At 39.4% G+C, this 22,976-nt stretch overlaps 2 protein-coding genes across 2 annotated transcripts; both read left to right on the top strand.

Annotated features, from left to right (window-relative positions):
* Positions 1-48: 48 nt before the first annotated feature.
* On the top strand, positions 49-249 carry BDB00DRAFT_726022 (uncharacterized protein; the record flags this gene model as incomplete). The annotated part of the gene is made up of 1 exon (XM_053118240.1): positions 49-249. A coding segment is annotated over one exon (201 nt), but the record flags the coding sequence as incomplete, so codon positions are not given.
* Positions 250-635: 386 nt separating this feature from the next.
* Positions 636-1,175, top strand: BDB00DRAFT_791168 (uncharacterized protein; the record flags this gene model as incomplete). The annotated part of the gene is made up of 1 exon (XM_053121020.1): positions 636-1,175. The coding sequence occupies one exon, from the start codon at positions 636-638 to the stop codon at positions 1,173-1,175; it is 540 nt and encodes a 179-aa protein (XP_052975649.1).
* Between the last annotated feature and the right edge of the window lie 21,801 nt (positions 1,176-22,976).

Here is a 22,976-nt window from a genome sequence, read left to right as displayed (position 1 = left end):
AAGCATAGTGATTTCAGAATCGGTCTGCGTTACGATCGTCGGCTGCCTGTCAAGATCGTACCAGTGAACTTGTTCATTGATGACACTAGCGGCAACCGATCAAAAAAATGGAACAAGTTCGATAGCTGGTCTCTAACGCCCGCTGCGCTTCTACTCACTGAACGCAACAAACGGGAGAACACGCACTTGATCGCTGTCCACAACAAATTGACTGCTTTGGAGATGCTTCCCTTTATTGTCGAGGACTTGTGCGAGCTTGAAAAGGGTGTGGTGATGTTCGATGCTGCTAGCAATCAGGACGTGTTGGTGGTGGCGCCGCTGTGCTTTATTTCGGCCGACAATCCACGGCACGCCGAACTCGTGTGTAGCAAAGGCCTTGCTTCAACTTTCCCTTGTCGCAAGTGCTACTACTATAAAGGATGTGATGAGCACTAGGCAGCTCTACCTCGCAATATTACTGACGTTGCAATGCTGTCAATAGGTCTTGATCTGGAGGATCCGGTGCGATTGCCAAATGACACCATGACAACGAATCCTACTGCTGTAGGATATAAACTGACTAGTGAGAGGCGTTGGGCAACCTCGAGGCGTTTGACATTACGAAAGACTGCCTAGTAGAGATACTGCACACCACGATGCTGGGAGTTACCAAATATCTCTTGCTTGAATTTTTCAATTATCTTGACAGCGACGAGCTCAAAGACCTCGAGCTCAAGTGCCGCAGCTACGACTCGAAAGCCTTCCGTCGCATGCTCAGCAGTAGTCTGCGTCTTCGCCGTTCCTTTGTCGGTCGCGATTACAAGGTCATTAGCCAGCAAGCAGCCGTCATCCTCAACGATCTCCTCCATCATGGTTGGTCAGCAAAAAGCGAGGAGAAAATGGAGGGTCTCCAGGCGTTCTTTGACTGCTTCCGTGTACATGGAGAGGTCATGTCGCTATTATTCATGTCAAAGATAGAAACAAAGTTCTCTATGTACAAGCTGCTGCTGAACAAGAAGATGGAGGAATTGACGGCTATGATTGGTGTTGTCGACAATTTCCTTATTGCGCAAGGAAATATGACCGCCAATAGTAAGATGGGTAACAAACCCAAGCTACACATCTTACATCACATCGTGGAGGGTATCGAATGTTTCGCCACTGCTATTCATTTTGAATCAGAAAAAGGCGAATAGTTCAACAAATTCCTCTGAGAACACATCCTCCACACCAACCGCCACAACCCTTCGCGAGACCTACTTGTTTCCTTTGGACGGTATACAATGTTTCGTTGCATTGTCAATAGAGGCTATTTTCCCCATGTCGCGTCCAGTCGACTTGTTCATGCCAGCAACAAGATATAGAGTTGCCACGGCAGTTACTTAGTAGCACTGGGCTTGCAGGGGAATATCAAGGGTAGAAAAGAGCTTGATATTACCTTGATATACAGCTTTTCTATAAAATATAAAGGTGTTTTCAAACACCTTAATATTTAGCTTTTCGAGTAAATATCAAGGTCTTTTTACACCTTGATATTTTTATGCGCATGTAGTCCCCCAAGCTCATGATTTGATTACATCATGCATGTAGATATCTATAACGGTCTTACTATACATTGCATTTGGACCGGGTGCCTTCTGTAGTAGGTTTGTAAAAAGAAGGATTACGCATTGCATATTTTCGTTCTTTTTATCACACATATAGTAAACGGACAAAGCATGCTATTGGTTTTTATATTCATGGTCATGTGTTATATATATATTATTATGGGTGTCCACAACCGTTTTTATTATATTTTGTATAAAAAATCAATACAAGATTATGCTTTATAGAACATTAAAAGAACGTCATCAAATGTAAGTCTATGTTATGTAATGATTTTAAAAGGAAGGCTGTAGTCGAAAAGAGATAGTGCAAAGGATGGCAGTCCTGCTACGGAAAAATGCATGTTGAGTCAAATTATAAGTGAAAGCAAAAGCAGCGTAGAAGGAGATGTTCATAGACGATTTTGGAGATAACATACCTAAAAGACACAATGAAGATTATTAGTGAAGAATCCAGAATGCATAATTCATAGGATGAAGGAGTTAAAGACCGGCCGCGAAAGGAGCAGTTTGATATATACCAATGGTGCAGAGACAACGAAGCTCGTCATATGTCATAGGAAAAGAGTACTAACAAAGATACATATACCTATAAGGCCTTGATCCTTATCATCCATATGAGTCAGCCATAATAGTAGCACTCCATTTCATCACGTTAGGAAGCCTTAGCAAGGCATGAATAAGTTCGTAGTGTACATGTGGCACGATGAGATGGGTGGTAGATTGTAGTTAGTCAGGGTTATAGATAAATGGTATACAGTAGATAAAATGAAAAAAGGGAAACTTACGCTCTTCTAGCTATATATAACATCTGGCAGCGACAGCAGCTTCAAAAGGTATAAAGTACAAACTATGTTGTATGAAATGGTATAATGAAGGCGTGCATTAGTATAAGCAAGATAAACTGTAGAAAAATGTAAAAAGGAAAGAATAAGAGCCAAGAGGATCACCTTCAAACAAGACTGTAAATAAAAATCGATGTATATAAAAACTGGCTGTTGTATCTGCTACGTAGTGAGAGGAAGAAGAAGAAGGAGGAGGAAGAGGAAAGAGAAAGGGAATCCAGTGAGCCAAAAAAAAAGAACTTTTGAAAAGTACTCATCACATGCACACTCACAAAATCCGATCCAAACATTTGCCACAGATTATGCAAGTAGCGCGTCGATTCCACCGACCAATACTTTATCCATCTTTCTGTATTCCAATCTTACCTACCACCTTACACCTTGAGCATGACAAAGTTGTATCCACTTGGCGTTCCCGTAGTACTGGATATTAAATCGTTGAAGAAAGTGGTGGCCTGTGCAATAGCCATGATCGTAGTGAAAAGTAACAGGCCGTGCATAAGAAAAGGAAGTGTAAGAAACAATGCGTAGAAGAAGTCCAAGTATGCAAGGAAGAGCATCAAGTGAGATCGTTGATTACTCCCCCAACACAATCTATATTGTGCTACTTTATTATCATACCATAACTTTTACGAACCTTTATCGTAAACAACGCCATCTATTTACATTTGCTGCTGGCAATATGTCGCTTAAATTTGCTACATTCCTAAGAGCATGTATAGTAGCACCCATAGTCGATGAGCAGTAATCCAATACGCCCTTAAGAAAGGTAAGAATGAATACACAGTGCACTACATCGTGACCAACCCCAATCCGATCCACATTGGTCCGACTGCAAACAATAATAACGGTATTCATCTGTAGCAAATATAAACTAATTGAGTGACAAAACATAAAGTCATTATAAAAGACGCTCTCAAAAATATACTTTCCTGAATCAGATCCCTTTCTTGATATCGAACTGCTTAGTGCTAACAACCAAAGTAAGCATAGAGAGTTGCTGGCAATACATTGTCGTTGCATGTACTGAGTTATCCTATAGATGCCTACCATACGTGAAATCAACGCACAAAGAGAGCGCGAAGCAGAATCCCGTCGTGTGGCCATCCAGCAGGAGAATGCTACTGCTTACGAGCGTGCATTGACGGAAGAACGGCTGCAAAGGGTGGAGGCGGAAAACAGGTTGCTGCGCGAACGGTTGACGTCGATAGGTGATACAGTTTCGCGCCTGTCTGAAGCGCGTCCTGAGCATGGGCAGCAAGAACCCGGTGTGGTCCAAACAGCGAGCACGCCAGGCCGTTTGCCAACTATTTCCGTAAGAAAACAATTATACATCGGCGAGCAATGGATTAGCAGTACATTGATGACTATGATGTGTTTGATAGGAGGCCATCTGCGACTACAATCGTACCCTGGGTGATCGTGGTTTCTGTTTCTCGACTGTGTTCACAGATCCACATAATCGCGCTGCTCGTGATCTGATCGTCAGGTACGTGAACAGCTTGAGCCATATCAACGTCAACAAGCGTCGTTTGTTGGACATGGTGTATACGTTCTTTGATAACGAGCGTACGAAGTCGCGACGACCGCCTTCCGCTGCTGAAGAACTGAAAGTGGTTCGGCGACGTTATCAGCGACGCAATACGGTAAGGTCATATAGATTAATTGGTGAGGATTTGGCTATTTGTTGGTAACAAAGGCAATGTTTAATATATAAAAGAAATTGCAACGGCGATTACGAGCCCACGAGAACCATTCTGCTCAATTCGATGAGCTCTACCCAGACGGTTCTCGGTTGCTCCAGCACAAGTGCCTGTCTGATGAAGAGACAGACACGGAAGGCAGCACCAATGGGAAGCAGTTGTTGGTGCTGGTGCCTGAATGGCGTACCGATAGGGTAAGACGCTTGCATGAGTGTTTAAAGGTTATGTCATGGAGCTGATGACATCTGTAGGCAAACGAGTTTTTTACAAAACTGGACGAGATTGTGGCTGCTGGTGCTGGTCTCCGGAATCAGCGAGCGGCACTTGTTGGTAGAACAAGGGTTAGCAGAGCGGTGGATTTGGCACCTGAAGTGGTGTCTACGCTGCCAGCTTGGGCTCACCATTAGAAAAATAAATCGGTTGCACGGTTTCTGTATGGGTATGGGGAGGGCAAAAGTAGTTATGTGTGTACTGTTTCGTAAGAGGATTGTTTAGGGGAGGGAGACTCAGAATGCAATTGATATTGGGGGTCAGAAGAAAAAGTCTTTGCCATATCTTGGGGTAATATACAAAACGAACACGCGTCCTTTCTTTGTTCCCTTTCTTCTCTTTCCTGGTTTTTTTCTGTTAATCTTTACACTGAACAGCATCTCCTTCATTCGACGCTCTATTCTCGATACACTCGAAGGAAGGGTATTCAGTACATATATAAGCTGCCGCACATTCACAAAAAAGCCTTATTGTTGGAACCAGCATTTGGTACGGTTGGCCTTGTATATACATGCGTTCCTAGATACTATACAGAACTATCTCTTTGTACAAACGAACACTTTCTTTATACAACATAATGTGCTATTAATCATTTCGCTGACGAGCTCAGCAAGAATGTAGGCACTTACGTAGCTGTTTCGACAGTTGAATGGACATGTAAAGGCAAGAACGAATTTTTTAAGGCAGTGAACGGTTTTGTTTGTTGAGGAGGAGAGATGAAAGTATAAATGTAGAGATGGGATATTCATGCGGAAAGTAAAGGGTTTGCCCTTATGCTAACATTTTTTAGGCAAGGGAATGACTACTGTTGTTCCGTCATTATCATCGTCTAGGCTATCATATTTAACGACTGTAACTTGTGTGTTCAAACGGTGAACAGGCACGATGCAATCGCTACTCTCGGCTCAAAATCGACTACTCCATATTGTTTCCAAGTACAAATCCGTGAAGGAGGGGGACATCCAACTCCAATTAGATATTAGATAATATTATTGACTATAAGAACTCTATTGGCTGTAAAAATCCAAATTGTCCAAAAAATTGAATTTTGGGGAACGGCTATTTGCACCACCCCACCTGCACCACCCCTCGGGTAGTGACTAGCTTTTTGGAGGTGAAATGGCATGGCGGGTGGTGAGAAACGATGAAGGGTGGTGAGAGATGAATGTGAAACGAGACTATGGCGTATTGTTTGTTTAATGCATAAATATGTGTAGCAGTACCACCACGTTTTCAATTGTATTCATAACTATAAGAAACATAGTGATCATACAAACATTACGAGTTTGCTGCATAAATGTCTATTTTTTTTAAAAAAAAGGAACACTAGTGAGAAAAAAGAAACGCGACTAAATACACTATCTGTCAAAATAATGTAAATCATCAGTAGTAGCCTACAGTCATCGCAGTATTAAGCACTATCGTTGATGAGAACGTTTGCTATAGACTATGACACACTAACCAGGATGTTGCTACTGAAAGAATCAGAGAGGCTTGAGTTGAGAATTAAAGATGTGATCCTTTTTATAATTTTGTGTGACAAGGAAAAGAAAACGCCTCCTTCCTTTTCCATTCAGCAAGCATGTCGACATTACAGACGAGATCAGCAAACATTCCCGAGGAAATCAACCAAACGTACGAATCGTACGACATTGCAATTACATCCTTGCAATCTTGGGCGTTGAAAAACAAGTTCCAGCTTTCAGTAATCAGAGCTGATAAAACAGGTCCCAAGCGAAGGTGCCAACTTGGCTGTAAGCACTTTGGTCAGCCCCGTGACCAGACACCGAAAGAGCAACAATCGCAGCAGCAACAAACAACAATTGTTATTGACGAGGAAGGCGGCATTCTGAGCAGCACCGAGAAAAAGAAGAAAGGACGTAGCAAGGATTCTCAACGGATTGGTTGCCCTTTTAATCTGATGCTACGACCATTAGACAGTAAGAGCCAGCAATGGCGTGTGGTGAGTATCTATGATGGCGGACACAATCACCATATGGCTTTGGAACCTAGTGCCTACCCACTGCACCGCCGTTTGAAAGGAGACGTTCTCCAGACAGTGCGTACCTTAATCCTCAACCATGCCACGAACAGAGTCATCACAGACTTCCTACGCAGCAAAGGCCATTCTGGTACCACCGCAAAGGATATTTCAAACATTCGTCAAACAGTGTTCAACAACGACCCTGACGGTGCAATGTTCAACCTGATCAACCTTCTGCAAGAGAACGATTACCACGTCCGTTTTGACTCGAGACAAGAAGGGGAAAAGATTTTCCTCAATGCGTTGTTCTTTGCCCATGGCGATGCTATAAAGGTTGCAAACCAATTCCCGGAGGTGATCTCCATGGATGCCACCTACCAGACCAATCGCAACAAAATGCCATTTATAAATGTGATTGGTACCGGAAATGTTGGCGTGAAGGCGTTAAGAAGCTTTTGTGTAGCTGGAGGATGGGTCTCGAATGAGACCACAGGGTCGTATATGTGGTTTGCTCAACAGCTAAAGTCAGTTGTTTACTCGTCTTCGACAGCGGTTTATCCAAAAGTGTTCGTCACAGACAGTGAAGCGGCATTAATGACTGCGCTTGATTCCACTTTCCCTGAGTCTACGAAGATACTGTGTAAAATCCATTTGCATAGAAACTTCAAGACGAACCTTCGAAAGCTTTTTGACACTCAAGAACAATGGGACCAGGTAGAAAAGGCGCTCAACCTTTTGATGTCTAGCTCTTACAAGGACAAGTTCGATGATATGATGGAGAAGGTGTCCGATGTAAAACTAGAGCAAAAGGCGCTTACTATGTTTGAAAATGCAATACTGTGTTGTTCAGATCCTGAAAAGGCACGAAGCTACTTGAAAAGGTAGATGATTAGTGTACCTTTGAATGTTGTCCAAATCCTTGTGGGGCTTTATGATTGATCTAGCTCATATACTCTTTCTATAGTAAACTTGCCTTTAGGGAAAAATGGGTTGGTAGTGAGACCGGTCAACTGCGACACCTTGGAAATACGAGTACCAACCGTGCTGAAGGTGCTCACGCCGAAATCAAAAAGTACATCGATCCATCCAGCAGCCTTCATCTTTCTTTCACACATCTGAATATGTGGTATAAAGACAAGGTATATATACATACGTTTTGCTGAGAAATGTTCGCATCAATTCATGTTGTTGCATACTTATATTTAAGTATCGGCACGTTTGGGGTTTGCGATAAGCAATACTGTGTAATTGATGATAGACGCTTTTGTAGAACACCAACTGGAATCAGCAGGTTGATAAGGAAGCATTGAGTGCTAATTCTCATCTTCCTGAGGCATATAAAACGCGACTTGAGCTCCTCAGTCGTAATATATCTCGCTTTGCTTTTGAAGCCATCAAAGACCAGTTGAGATTTTCGAACGTGCTGAAGACGATGCATTGCAAGTGTGCCTTAAAAATCCATTACGGAATACCATGCTGTCATATGTATCCAGCTGACGGGCCCATTCCATTGTCGATTATCCCTCGGCGTTGGCACTTGTTCCCAGAAAAAACAGCATCGAATCTCAATGGTATGGCTATTGCAGAGTTTAAAACAATGGTGAGTATGTTCACCGACGATTTATGAGCCGGTTTTCTTTTCTTCTTTTTTGCAATAGACGAATTTGTCGATGTGCTCTCTGCACCTAACGTTATAGCAGTTGTGGACGACCACGAGAAGCCAACGATCGAAAAGCAAGTCGCCGCTGAGCTTGTCCGGATTGAAAACCTAGGATTCAATCTCCAAAACCAGCAGCAACTAGCAGATCTTTTGCATAAATTGAAGGCAATCAGTAATGATTCGTTCATTGATATGCATGAACTGCAATCTCCACCTGTGCCAACAAAGAAAACAACAGCTCGCACTACTGCAAATAACGCCAGCAGCAGCAGCAGCAACAGCAGTAATTACAACAAACGCTTGCCAATTACACTCGAAATCCAAGATGAGCAAAGCAAGAAAAAGGCCAAGACGGGCTTCGGAGCTGAAGCAGCAGCCACATGGTATGTACCAATCATTCCAGTGTGTAATATAAGCTGACTGTGGTGGGCCGTTAAAATAGGGAAGGAAAGGGCAAGGATCTGGCGGTGCCATTGGCTGGTGTCTTAAGCACCGATGTACCCAAGCAGCAAGTCGCCACTATTGTTAGTCCTCAGCCTGATGGTAATTGTGGTTTTCGTGTCTTGGCTTTGGCCTTGAAAAACGATGAGGATATGTGGCCATCCATCAAAGACGATATGTTTGTGTTTTTGCAGCAGAATCGCGCTATTTTTTTACATCTCTTTAGAGAAGATGAACTGGCTTCAGTGGAGCATAAGTTATCCGATCGCTCCTCTCCTTGCAATACTGCTTCATATTTCAATCATTCTTGTGCAATTCTAGCTGCCAATGCGTTCTCAAAAGCCATTGCTTGGTATTCTGTTGAATTCTCAACTCTATACATACCTTTCCTTTCCGCTCCTACAGGTAAACCTATCAGTATGCAGTTGAGCAATTTTCATTTCTACCATGTCTCTTTTAGACCAGCTGCCCAAGTTGTGTACCCTTCTGTCCATCGCTCCCATAATCTCTTTTGTACCCGCCACAACTTCACCAACCATTCCTACTTAATCGACCACAAAAAATAGACCTCTTCCCTTCTCTCTTACTTTAATAACGTCAAACAACCAGCTCGCAAACAGAAATATTGCTACAAGATGTGTAATCGAATAACGTAAGCAAAAAGAAAATAGTGTCAAAGAAGTGTACTAATTATCAATCAGACCATGAAAACATGATATATTATGTAAACACCCATAATACAATAGTTATGGTCTTGCTGTAATCGTACTAATGCAGCACTTTGATTTATAAGAAAATTGAAGATCACTTTAAAGAAGAACCGGTACTTTGCTGATAGTTAACGAGTAGTCTAGTTACCTTGAACAATAACAGATAGACCCATTATAAAGATTTCATTGAAATACATGCCTCCTCTCACCACCCTTCATCGTTTCTCACCACCCGCCATGCCATTTCACCTCCGAAAAGCTAGTCACTACCCGAGGGGTGGTGCAGGTGGGGTGGTGCAAATAGCCGTTCCCGAATTTTGTGTATATATAAAAATAATTGGTAAGAAAGGAATGCCAGGTATTAATATAGTGATTAAAAAAGTTTAATAAATTTTTTATAATCTATAATTTATCAAAAAACAAAAATAATTATTTTTATTTTTTCCTACAAGTTCTAATAGCTCAATAAAAATAATTTTAAAATTATTATATATTGTTTATTTAAATACTGAAAATTAAAAAATCCAATAATTATTGGTTTTTTATATTTTCTAAAAGTTAAAAAAAAAGAAATAGGTTGAATCCCATTTCTACTAGTAGAAATAAATTCTAAAAATTTATTTCTTAATTTATATTTTTAATATTTTACCAATAAAAAAAATGAAATTAAAAAATTTCATTGGTAAAATAAAATGATCATATAATCATTTATTTTATTTTTATTTGTAGATATTTACTTGTAGGAAAAAATAAAGATAATTATTTTTGTTTTTGTTATTGTTATTATTTCTATAAAAAGAAAAATAAATATAAGAAAACATAATAATTTTTTACAATCTAATGATTGAGAAAAATTTATAGTTTTCAAAAATATTTATTAATAATGTTTATTCTCCTATGTTATATACTAGTTGAAGAAAATATTATAAATAGTAGAGTATGCAATTTTATAATATACTAAGATTATGCTTATTGATATATTCCTTCAATAAATCCTTTTGATTAAATTTATCAATTGATAACCAACTGTTATCATCAGCACTATATCCAACCCATTTTACCTCAAACAAATATATACCATTTTCAGTTTTATGCCTAATAATCTCTTCTATTTCATATAATGCCATTGCTAGTTGTTTCCCTTTATTTCGCTTTCTTTTTTTACTACGCTCATTAAATCTTGGAACATCATTATTATCACTATTACTCTGATTTGAATTATTATCAGATTCATTATCAACAATCATTTCTTCATTTGATATAGCCATATTAAGCAGGTCATTTTGTAATCTAATCATTTTATCCAGTTTATCTTTATTTTGTTTATCATTGCTGACCACTATATCAATTAGTTTATGCTCTACTGGAAAATTAAAATCATTACTGTGCATAGTTTATGGTGTGGTAAAATAGGAATATTGAACATTTCTACAAATTTTGTAATATTTTTTAATAAACAAGCTATACGAAATTGCAGATTATAGTATTTTATGTTATCCATTTTAACAACTGACTTGTTATTATTGAATCGGCAGAATTTATTCCCAATTTCTGAAAATTGATTCTCAACTTTTGTCCTAAAACTTCCAAATGTCTTATTAAAATGATCCTCAGTAATCGTTAAGGGCTCATTTACATTTTTACGTATAGGGTATATAAAATTATCATGGCTAAAGTTATATCCTTTTTCATTAGCAAGCTCTGTAAATTATGTGATAAACAAAGTATATCCACCATCAACTGCCATTATATCATTCTCATGCATATATTTAAATAATTTCATGTTTAAAAACATGCTACCATCTGAGCTATCAGAACAAAAGTCACTTTTAGAAGTATAAATAATCATATCATTCATATCACTAACAAATTGGGTACGTATTCTATTCTTCTTAAATTTATAAGAATACATTCTTTGAAAGTGGTCAATTTCAGTATCTACATAGTTAATTCTTGAATCATGACTATCCAATACAAGTGTTACATGTTTAAATAAGTCGGGATTATGCTTTCTAGCAGATAGAATACGTAATTTGATAGATGAAAACATGTTATTCATTGAATCATTTACTATTTTGTTGATTCGTTTGTAGTTGTCCTCATCCATCCAAAACTTTTTATAAAATGTATGAAATGTGCTATGTGGTAAGTATTTTTCAAATTTTTCACCACATACTCCAGAGACTAAATGATATAATAAAAACAATCCTTTTTCAATTTCAAAGTAAGGTCCGGGATATTCCTTGTTTGGATATAAAACTACTAGAAAATAAAATACAGCAACATAACCTAATTTACGTACCAATTCATCCTTAATTTTTTCTATGAATTTAATATGTTTCAAATCAGTTCTATGTTTATATTTATTATGTACAGTAGGCCAATTCCATTCTAGGAATTGCCAATAATTTGCAATAATTGGGTTTACTTCATTTGTAATCAGTGGTGTATAGTTTGTTGTATCCATTGGGTCGTTCTTTGTTTATATTATGGATTTCAATTTTTATAATCATTGAATACATGATTTTGGTCACATGATGTCATAAAATTGATAAAATATCAAAATGGATGATATAATTTAATATGGCAGCAAGCAATTTATTAGATTTATCAAAAACTATTGTAAATTTATAGCCAATTTAGTACTGTACATCCCACGGAGGGAGGAGGAACATCATCGTCGCACGAAGCATACCATCGTACAAATGCAAATACATGCTCTGTTGGCACACTATCTATAGTCAATACATGCTGAAAGAAATACTGTATTTCACATGGCTATGCAACTGGCGGTGGCTGTGGACTAGTATTACGTTGCCCTGATTCGTACAGAACTTGTACATACGCTCTTCGCCGAGATCGTGCTGCCATGCTCTGGTAAGTCTGACCCATGATGTCAACTGTCTTGATCTTCTGATAATAATTACTAACAATTCCCAAGCCAGTTACGGGGTACTGGAAATGGTCGAAAGCTTGGTTGTATACATGATCGTAGAATTCATACAGATATTCATATAATGTGTCAGGCATGGTCGCGGTCGGTCCAGTTTTCAGAGGGTAAGAGCTTAGGGGCAATGGCTCAGATCCTGTCGCTTCTTCTGTGCCCATTGACCATAAGTAGAACCCATGAATGTCAAATCGAAGTGGGTCAACGTCAGAAGTTTGCTGGATGGGTTGAATATAATCAAGGAAACGAGTTAAATATTCAAAGTGATGTGGGCGGTCTTGGAATCGACCTTCAAAACAGCAAAGAAAATCACACCCACCAGTCTTTTGCAGAAACCGTTTCATGAAAGTCACTTCGAAAGACTCCTTCTGGTTTGTATCGATCTCTTTCAGATACCCATTGTATCTCTCAAAGCTGAAGAGCCAGAAGCCGTACAAGGGGCCGAAATCAAGGATCGTCATATCCAGATGCATATGTAAGTGCATGTTTGGTGTTACTGCTTCTGCGCCATACCAGTCTTCAACACCAGTGCAAAAATTCAGCACATTTGCGTGTACTAAATCGACCTCGCTCTTAGTAATCGATGGCTTTACTAGTAAACGGCATGCATTGACAAAAAGCAGCCAATTCTGAAGCAAACGATCTTCGAGGTGTCCCTGCAGCACAAAAGGTGAATACACTAGGCACCATGACTTCCAATCATCAGCAGTCATGAACGAAAAACCACTTTCGATCTTACGCTTCAAGGAAACATAGTCGGGTGGGAGGACAATGCCATCAGCCAGTCTAGGTATATGGTCATTCACAGAACAAGATCATGACATCCATCTATTAACAACGATAGCAACAAACGCAATAAAGAACTGCTACTAAAACGTATGTTTGCATTTCCTTCAGATCTCGATTTGTCAGATGCGCATCTTCGATCCAAAGTTTTGTCATATGTTTAGCAGTACCAAGGAACAAATTATGCATTGGGTCGATCATAGTACAACGAATGGGATCAAAGTAGCGTAGGTGATGAAGCTCTGACCATCTCGTCCCAGTTTCACGTTCGATCTATCGCCGAGCAGCCATAGTAGCAGCATATTTCCACCGAGTGGCATCACCCAAATTGCCTTCCTTCGTGCGTAGCTCCCAATCATCGACTTCGAAACCAGAGTAGTTTATACTCGATGTACCCTCAAAGACAGCGAACTGGCGAAGGCATTTATGGAAAGCACAGAGGCTTGCATGGGACGTGGATCCACTAGTTTTTCGAGCAGCAGGGATGTCGCATGCATTGTTGAGCAAAGCTACCCAGACAAGAGCGCCTTCTGTTGGATTGCTGTAGGTGCTGATCCTTTTTCCATTATACCACTCCAACAATTCATCAACCAGTGGACGAAGGTAATGATTCATACCGGATGTACTTGGCTCACTTGGACCTGGCATGATACCAACAAGGATTACATTCTCTGTTTTAAAGCGCTCTGACTGCGGCAAGTTGTTGACAGTTAAGTATAGAGCACCGCACGAGTATATAGAATTGATAAACGGACCAAACCAATCAACGTTAAGCGTCAACAACAACGAATGATATAAAGAAACGAATGGGGCACCAATTCTATCAAGGATACCACGCCACATATCGCCATCATAGATGTCAAAAAATTTGTTTTCATATCTTGTGCGGGAACGCCATTGTTCAATTTTTGCCTCGAACCCTGGTCGCTTGAAAAGCCTCTGTATACTAGCAGCCAAGGGCTGGTACGCAAATTCCTTTACTGGAGATAGGTGACTCTTAATGCTTTGAACAATCTGGTGCCGCACAATCCTTGGTATCGAATGTCGTCATTGGTGCATTCGGTGGTGCAATCGTTGGATCGTTTCAGGTAGAGACTGTGGCACTGGGAACACGACACATATAAGACGATGTTGTCTGTTAAGACAGAGAAGCTATATTATACTATGCAGGGTAGTAAGTGAATGAGGGATATGGGCATCCGGGCCAAGGAGATCTGCAAGCAGGACTGAGAAAAACTCGATAACTATGCCTGAAATATGCTCAGAAAAAAAATACAACTGGAACAAGACAAGGAAAACGAGGACGAGTGCAACTGGATGTCGATAATGCTGAAGTAGCATTCTTTCTGATACTGAATTATCGAGGTAAGTGATATCTTTTTTTAAGAAACACTTATTTAGTATTACTATGCAAGTGAATATAATAAAATTGTCCTTTAGGAACCGACCTCCTGTTATATCGACTATATCGTCTTCCTCGTTGCTGTATCCCCACTCAATGTTGTCCGCATCCAATACACGAGCATGAGCACCAACCACAGTCTCACTATCGCTATCACTACCGTTTTCGAATATGTTATCCTCAATGTCGAGAGGTATTCTGCGGTTGGCATTGACAGCTACATTTATAGATAATTCGTTATTAGTCGATCTATCAACAATTCTACTCAACAACTTATCATACCTTAAGGACGAGGGTAGGGAAGTGAAAGGGACTCCGGAGACAAAGGATGAATAGGAGAAGGGGGGTTGCCATCATCAATATCTATCGTATCATCACCATAATCGTCTATATCCGCGTTAGAATTGCCTGCTAGTGGAGGGGGAAAACACTGGATTCACTAGTACTATCCATGGTTACGCCATTGCCAACTGATGATCGGGACGTGTTATTGCTCAAGGATTCATAGAGAGCGATCATACTAGCCACTATATTCGAAGTCAAATATCATTATTACCATACTGATGCTTGGAAAAGTAGCTTATAAAATACCATCCTGCTGTGTCTCGCCTCTTAGTACAACGTGATCACGCTCATCGTGGTTTTGCCGTACTCGATTTGTCACCAACTCATAACCCCGTAGGTTTGACCTGCTGCACGTTTGATAGTAGCAAGCAACCATACGTCTATTGCTTGCTATTATGCATCAACAAAAAAGCTAATGTAGATAAAAGATTAACCTCAAAAGAATTCACTTTTATATAAGAAAAAGCTTCCCTTGAACGGGGTCGTCTTTAATAATTCAGGGGTTGTTGCTCCTACACTGTCCCTAGCTTTTCAAATCTCTACTTAATCGCATTAGTCATTCACAACAATGAAAAAAAAATGCATTCTATCAGTATCGTAAAACATGTACTGCTTTGTAATACACTGAAAATGTTTTTATATATAAAAATGCATTGTAGCATCCTTTTTTTTGGATCCAACTGGTTTCGGCATGACATCAAATTATATATATAAGAGCGGCATTTTTCGGTACTTTACATATGTTTGTAAGAGAGCAGTATGAAAAAAACATATGATCTTTTGAAGCAAGGGCTGTAGGGGGATTATGAAGATGCAGAACAGTAGTAGTGCGAGACCCGTCACTTTTTTTTAGGTTTATACTTTTATACTTATTGGAACGAGGAAAAAAAGCTGCATCTGATGGTATATTATTTATATGAAAATAATCAGAATTGGTTGGATAACAGCAAAAACCAGTTTTTCAAAAAACATTTACACTATAGTTTGGTAAAAGGGGGATTTAAACTCGCGCCTTCTACTAAAAGTAGGACATAAGGCTAGTGCATTAGACCACTTCACCAACACAAAGATTTTGAAAAATTAAGTATACATATCTGCTTTTGCTGTAGCCCGGGAAAACATTTAGCCGTCGGGAAAACCAATTACCTATCTATTTCCTTTTTAGGAAGTCACGTGATCTAAGCCACTTAGTAAGCCCCTAGGAAAACGTTTAGCCGTTAGGGAAGTCAATTACCTATCTATTTCCTTTTTAGGAAGTCACGTGATCTAAGCCACTTAGCAAGCCCCTGGGAAAATGTTTAGCCATCGGGAAAACCAATTAAATGTCTATTTCCTTTTTAGGAAGTCACGTGATCTAAGCCACTTAGCAAGCCCCTGGGAAGACGTTTAGCCATCGGGAAAACCAATTAACTATCTATTTCCTTTTTAGGAAGTCACGTGATCTAAGCCACTTACTAAGCCCCCAAGGGGTGACTGTAAGAAGTTACCCGGTGGCTCAGTGGCTTACTAAGTAGCTTAGATCACGTGACTTCCTGAAAAGGAAATAGATAGTTAATTGGTTTTCCTAACGGCTAAACATTTTCCCAAGGGCTTGCTAAGTGGCTTAGATCTCGTGACTTCCTAAAAAGGAAATAGACAGGTAATTGACTTCCCTAACGGCTAAACGTTTTCCCGGGGGCTTACTAAGTGGCTTAGATCACGTGACTTCCTAAAAAGGAAATAGATAGGTAATTGACTTCCCTAACGGCTAAACGTTTTCCCGGGGGCTTACTAAGTGGCTTAGATCACGTGACTTCCTAAAAAGGAAATAGATAGGTAATTGGTTTTCCCGACGGCTAATCGTTTTCGCGGACTAAGCAACAGCAGACATATATGCTTTAGTTTTTTTCAAAACTTTGCATTAGTATATAGGTGTTTTTTAGTTACTCCATCCTTAAATATCACTCCTTCTATAGATCATAGCTCATCTATTATTAATGCTATTGCTATAAAACTTTGTAGGTATATACAGATGATGTATATACATCTAAATATGTTTTTACTGAAGACAGTCACATTGCTTATTTTAGACATTACATAAGAGGATGTGTAAAAATCACTAAAAGTAGCTTTATTTAAGGTGGATTAAGACTTCTAGAAGGTGCAATATTGTAGCTACAGTGCTGTAAAGTGCAGTACATGTATCTATCATATATGGCAACAACATAACAAAACGGCAATAGCAGTCACATAGTATATAGGCTTTTTTTCTTGAGAAAACTTTATTCTCACAAGTTCCTTATTCTGCCCCGACTTTAACTTTGGCCCCCCCCCCAGTTTTCAATTTTTTTGAAAGTCAGATAGGTGAAGGGTAGCAGGCACAGAATAAAGGGACTTGGAGAAAAAATTGAGTGCAGCAGTATATGTTTTGTCAGTGACCAAAAAAAAGCATTGTAACTACATGGTCTGCCATTCATCTTGAGACAAGGTAATTATGAAAGTGCATCTGTAAATTTTAAAGCTCATTGAGAACGGGGAGCGGTAGTAAATAGCACAGGGAGAGCACTTACGATTTGCGGCAGAAATAAGCATCTGCACTTTTTTACTAACGGTCACTGTCAGGCCTGCTCAAATCAATTCTAATAGACACAACTGTAACAGCGATTCGAGATGAAGTTGGATTCAACACGTAATTATAATATATGTGGTAAGATGGAGGTAAGAACGAACGTATATATTGGATATACATAGGTGTGTGCGCGCGTGTGTGTTTGTTGGTATAGCATTGCGGTAAAAACGAAGGCCTTTCTTGTCTTTGTTCTTGCTCCAAACGCACACGATCATTTTGCCGATTCCTTTTACCCTCGACGTCGACGCTTCCACCATTCAATAATCCAAACGTCGATGGCCCTTGATGAACGACGAAAAACATACAAGAACTTGTTACGGCGTGTTGGTACTCGATGCGCAAATACTTTTACAATACTCGTTTCCATACCTCGCGTATAAACACATACAATGTCCAACCCGTTTGGCATCGCCATCTCAAGGAATGGTCAAGGCTTATTTATTGTAATCTACAATGCTGATGGTAAGTGCTGCAAGTGTTTTCTAAGTTTTTATAATTATAAAGGGTGCACAAGTGTCTAATATTACTACTGTTCCTTGCTCTATCATACCGCCTCTTTCATTTCAGCAACCAGCAAAGATATCGGTGCAGCTAATGGGTACGCATATCTTATGAAAGAATGGGTGGGATGCACATCCAGTATGCTATTGAGCGGTCTATGTTATGTTACATAGGGGGTTAATCCTTAACCGTAAATCCTTAAAAGGTTTTATTGTTTAAAGATAAATCATTGTTTAAACATGTTTAGGAAAAATAAAAAATTAGATTATAATTTTTTTATTTTTAAAACTTTTAACTTTTTTTAAAACTTTTATCTTTTTTTTTAAAACTTTTTTTTTTAATTCTTTGAAAGGTTTATGTTTCATATAAACCTTATTAAACCTTTTAAAGAGTTATATCCTTTAAGGTTTAATATTTAATTTGAAAAGTAGCGGACCGGTAGGGAGCATACCCCCTCTAGGCTAGAACTTTAGTTCGACGCCCGGAGTGAATGAAATGAACGGAGCTTGACAGTGGAAATCCTTAACTAAAATTAAATCACTGTTTACAGTAGATTTAATTGTTATGGATTGAAACTCTTGGTGGTGGTAATGTTGTGGGGTGTCAACATTACATCAACACCACCATAGGGGTGCTTCCATTTTAAATATAAATTATAAAAGAAAATTTATTTTCTTTATAATTATATTTATCCTAATATAAAAAATAGAAACATTTGTGTTTCATTTATTTATATGGCTCCACAGCGGTAGCGAGGATAGGGCCGAGTAATGGTGTGGGGGTGTTTAGAATAATATATAAAGTTAGCCCCCCACTGGAGGCTTTTAACCCTGGAAGGGTAACTTTATATATGATAGCGAATGAAATGAGCTATTAATAGAAAGGTAGCGAATGAAATGAGCTATTAGGGGGTTAATCCTTAACCGTAAATCCTTAAAAGGTTTTATTGTTTAAAGATAAATCATTGTTTAAACATGTTTAGGAAAAATAAAAAATTAGATTATAATTTTTTTATTTTTAAAACTTTTAACTTTTTTTAAAACTTTTATCTTTTTTTTTAAAACTTTTTTTTAATTCTTTGAAAGGTTTATGTTTCATATAAACCTTATTAAACCTTTTAAAGAGTTATATCCTTTAAGGTTTAATATTTAATTTGAAAAGTAGCGGACCGGTAGGGAGCATACCCCCTCTAGGCTAGAACTTTAGTTCGACGCCCGGAGTGAATGAAATGAACGGAGCTTGACAGTGGAAATCCTTAACTAAAATTAAATCACTGTTTACAGTAGATTTAATTGTTATGGATTGAAACTCATACTGCACTTATTTTATAGCCCCGGAAACGCGCTCCCTCAAAGGATAGTATCAGTGGTTGGATATAGGAGGGATAAATAAACGGTATACAGTAGTCGCATTTAATAAATAATTGATAGTACATGAAGAAATATACAATGATGCAGTGATTGGGCACCTTTATTTAAAGTGTTTTAGATATAGCATTGACATGACAAAAAAAAAGGTTTTTCATCGAATATGTGGTATTGTGGAATCAATTGTTATGTCAGATTATTAAAAAGGCAATACTGACAATGTTGTACACGTTTCTTGTTCCTGATCCCTAATCTCATACCTACATCTCGAAATCTCAAACATGAGCAACATCCCAAACGCTTCAACTATTACTCCTACTAGTACTACTACTACCCTCCTAGTTTTGATCTCGGCCAACCTTGCCCAGGCGCGCCCTGAAAAAGTTGCCTGTCTTGTGTGGGAGCAACGCTTAAAGCAGCAACCACAGGAAACTGGTGAATGCTGGGTGTACAAAGACAAGTGGTCCCGCGAGGATGAGGAAGCGAAGAAGCAGAAGAAAGCAGAAGCGGCAGGCGAAGGTTAATATGGACACGCATAAAATAGAAAATTTAGCACAAATGTTTACACATGATGCAGTAGGCGTTCATGAGCCAAAACGACAGCGCAAGGTGATGAAGCTTTGGACGATCTGTTACCGCTGCCATCGTGCAACTCTGAGCTCCAGTACTGTGGAACTCGATCAAGAGAACTACGATGTAGATGGTGTTAAACGACGTCCAGTTCAGAAAAAAAGCAAGCAAGTTGGATGCACAGCTAAGCTTAAGGTCGCTTGCTATGCTGATGATCCTAGCTATGCTCATTTTGAGTATACTGGTGACCATACTGGCCATACACCCAGTAGCGTTGAAGATATACAATACCTGCGAAATACACCAGAGGTCAACCAACGAATCTTGGAAGAATTGCGCAAAGGATATAACGTTCGTGATATCAGAATGTACCTGCAGCATGAATATCAAGCATTGCCGAGCAGCAGCCGTGCAGCACACATCAATACTATTGATGTCAATAATATATATTATAGATATCGGCAGGAATTGTACTCGAAAGCTGAAGATGATTTTGCTTCAGTTGAAGCATGGCTCAATGATTTCCGCTCCCAAGGCTATCATGTTTGGATCGGTGCTAATCCTAGCTACACAACAAATGCCGGAACTCCTAGCCAACAGCTTTCGAAAGAGCACTTTGCTTTCGGATTTGTTGCTCCATGGCAAAAAGAACTTTTGTTGGGTACCTCTGGAAGGTTTATCTGTTTGGATGCAACCCATGACGTCTCCCAATATCCTGAATGTGTCCTATACACGATGGTTATTCGTCACCCTGTAGTTGGCTGTGGCGTTCCTGTTTCATACTTGCTGACCACTGATAAGTCATCGACTCCTCTGATCAGTTGGTTCCAGTCATTGGCTTCTCTCGGACTTGATCCTACTCGCTTTACGATCGATCGTGATTTCGCCGAAGACAACGCCATCAAATCAGTTTGGGCGCAATCAACGATTCAACATTGCCTATGGCATGTTAAGCGCGCGTGGAATAAAAATGTTCAATCCAAGGTTGTTGGCATGAGAGGTCGTACGATTGTGCAAGCCAGAGAATATATCCGTGGTCGTTTGGATGAAATCATGTACGAAAAAGATAAGGAGAAATTTACGTCGATTTTCCAGTCATTCCTTAGTGAAATGGAGAAAACGCAGCCATCCTTCCATGTGTATTTCGTACGCGAATGGGTTGACAGTCTAGGTGGCAGTGGATATCAGCGTTGGGCGGCGTGCTTTCAGCCAACAGTATACACCAATATGCAAACGAATAACTACGTCGAAACCTGGCATAATCAGTTGAAGACAGAATATTTGAAACGCAAACGCTTGCATCGACTTGATGTTTTGCTTGAAATTCTTTCTTCTGATGTGGCGTTTGATATCCTTAAGGAGGTAAAACGGCTACTCGCGAACGTTGGCAAAATGGGTCCTTATGAGCACGCTATGCGTAAAGAAGAACAAGAAGCCGAAAAAGTGAATCGTGCAGAGCTCCCATCAAAAGTCCATGTGGTGTCTGCAACGAAGTATACAGTTCAATCCTTTGTTGACAGCAGCACTACTGACAATGTAAATCGATTTCTCATATAGTCATTTCCATGTTTCATTTCTTATTCCTATTACTTACTTTATATACTATCTATTGTAATAGGTCATTTCACGTAATAGCCAACTCATTTCTTGCTCGTGTCCAAAGTTTGATAGATCGTTGCTCCCTTGTAAGCACATGTTCTTGGTAGAACAGCATGTAAAAACCGTCACTGTACGTCCATCTATGGCCACCCACCAACATTGGATCGAGCATGCCACTGGATCAACGTCCCAAGCACAGCCGCACCAAGGTCAACGTCTTCCAACGCCAATGGATAAGCTCAAGGACATTTACCAACAGATATCACAGGAAACAACAGCAATAAGGCGCCTTCTGGAGAAATCCACTGTTCACGATGGGCAAGAAGCTGATTCTGTTGATGCTGTAATGGCCCGAATGACTAAACTTGCTGAAGATGCATCGAGCGTCAAAACCGATCTGAACAACATCCTATCCCTACCATCCAATGCCAACTTCCACCGCCAAAACAATTCTTGATCACCATTTCCTTTATTTCATCTTATTATCTATAAATATATCGTATAAATTATCAGCCAACTATATAAAGTATCACCTATTATTGCTTTCATAAAGTACTTACAATACAAACGATGAAAGACAATCCCACTCTTTTCTTTTATCCCTCCTATATCCAACCACTGATACTATCCTTTGAGGGAGCACGTTTCCGGGGCTATAAAATAAGTGCAGTATGTAACATAACATAGACCGCTTAATAGCATAATGGATGTGCATCCCACCTATTCTTTCATAAGATCTGCGTACCCATTAGCTGCACCGATATCTTTGCTGGTTGCTGAAATGAAAGAGGCGGTATGATAGAGCAAGGAACAGTAGTAATATTAGACACTTGTGCACCCTTTATAATTATAAACACTTAGAAAACACTTCCAGTACTTACCATCAGCATTGTAGATTACAATAAATAAGCCTTGACCATTCCTTGAGATGGCGAATTCCAAATAGGTTGGACATTGTGTGTGTTTATACGCGAGGTATGGAAACGAGTATTGTAAAAGTATTTGCGCATCAAGTACCAACACGCCGTAACAAGTTCTTGTATGTTTTTCGTCGTTCATCAAGGGCCATTGACGTTTGGATTATTGAATGGTAGAAGCATCGACGTCGATGGTAAAAGGAATCGGCCAAATGCTCGTGTGCGTTTGGAGCAAGAGCAAAGACAATAAAGGCCTTCGTTTTTACCACAATGCTATACCAACAAACACACACGCGTGCACACACCTATGTATATCCAATATATACGTTTGTTCTTACCTCCATCTCACCGCATATATTATAATTACGTGTTGAATCCAACTTCATCTCGAATCGCTGTTACAGTTGTGTCTATTAGAATTGATTTGAGCAGGCCTGACAGTGAGCATTAGTAAAAAAGTGCAGATGCTTATTTCTGCCGCAAATCGTAATTGCTCTCCCTGTGCTATTTACTACTGCTCCCCGTTCTCAATGAGCTTTACGATTTACAGATGCACTTTCATAATTACCTTGTCTCAAGATGAATGGCAGACCATGTAGTTACAATGCTTTTTTTTGATCGCTGACAAAACATATACTGCTGTACTCAATTTTTTCTCCAAGTCCCTTTATTCTGTGCCTGCTACCCTTCACCTATCTGACTTTCAAAAAAAATTGAAAACTGGGGGGGGCCCAAAGT

The sequence above is a fragment of the Zychaea mexicana genome (genome assembly GCF_025766255.1).
Source record: "Zychaea mexicana strain RSA 1403 chromosome Unknown BDB00scaffold_89, whole genome shotgun sequence".
Classification (NCBI taxonomy): Eukaryota; Fungi; Mucoromycota; class Mucoromycetes; order Mucorales; family Lichtheimiaceae; genus Zychaea; species Zychaea mexicana.
This window is presented reverse-complemented; position numbering and strand designations above follow the sequence as displayed.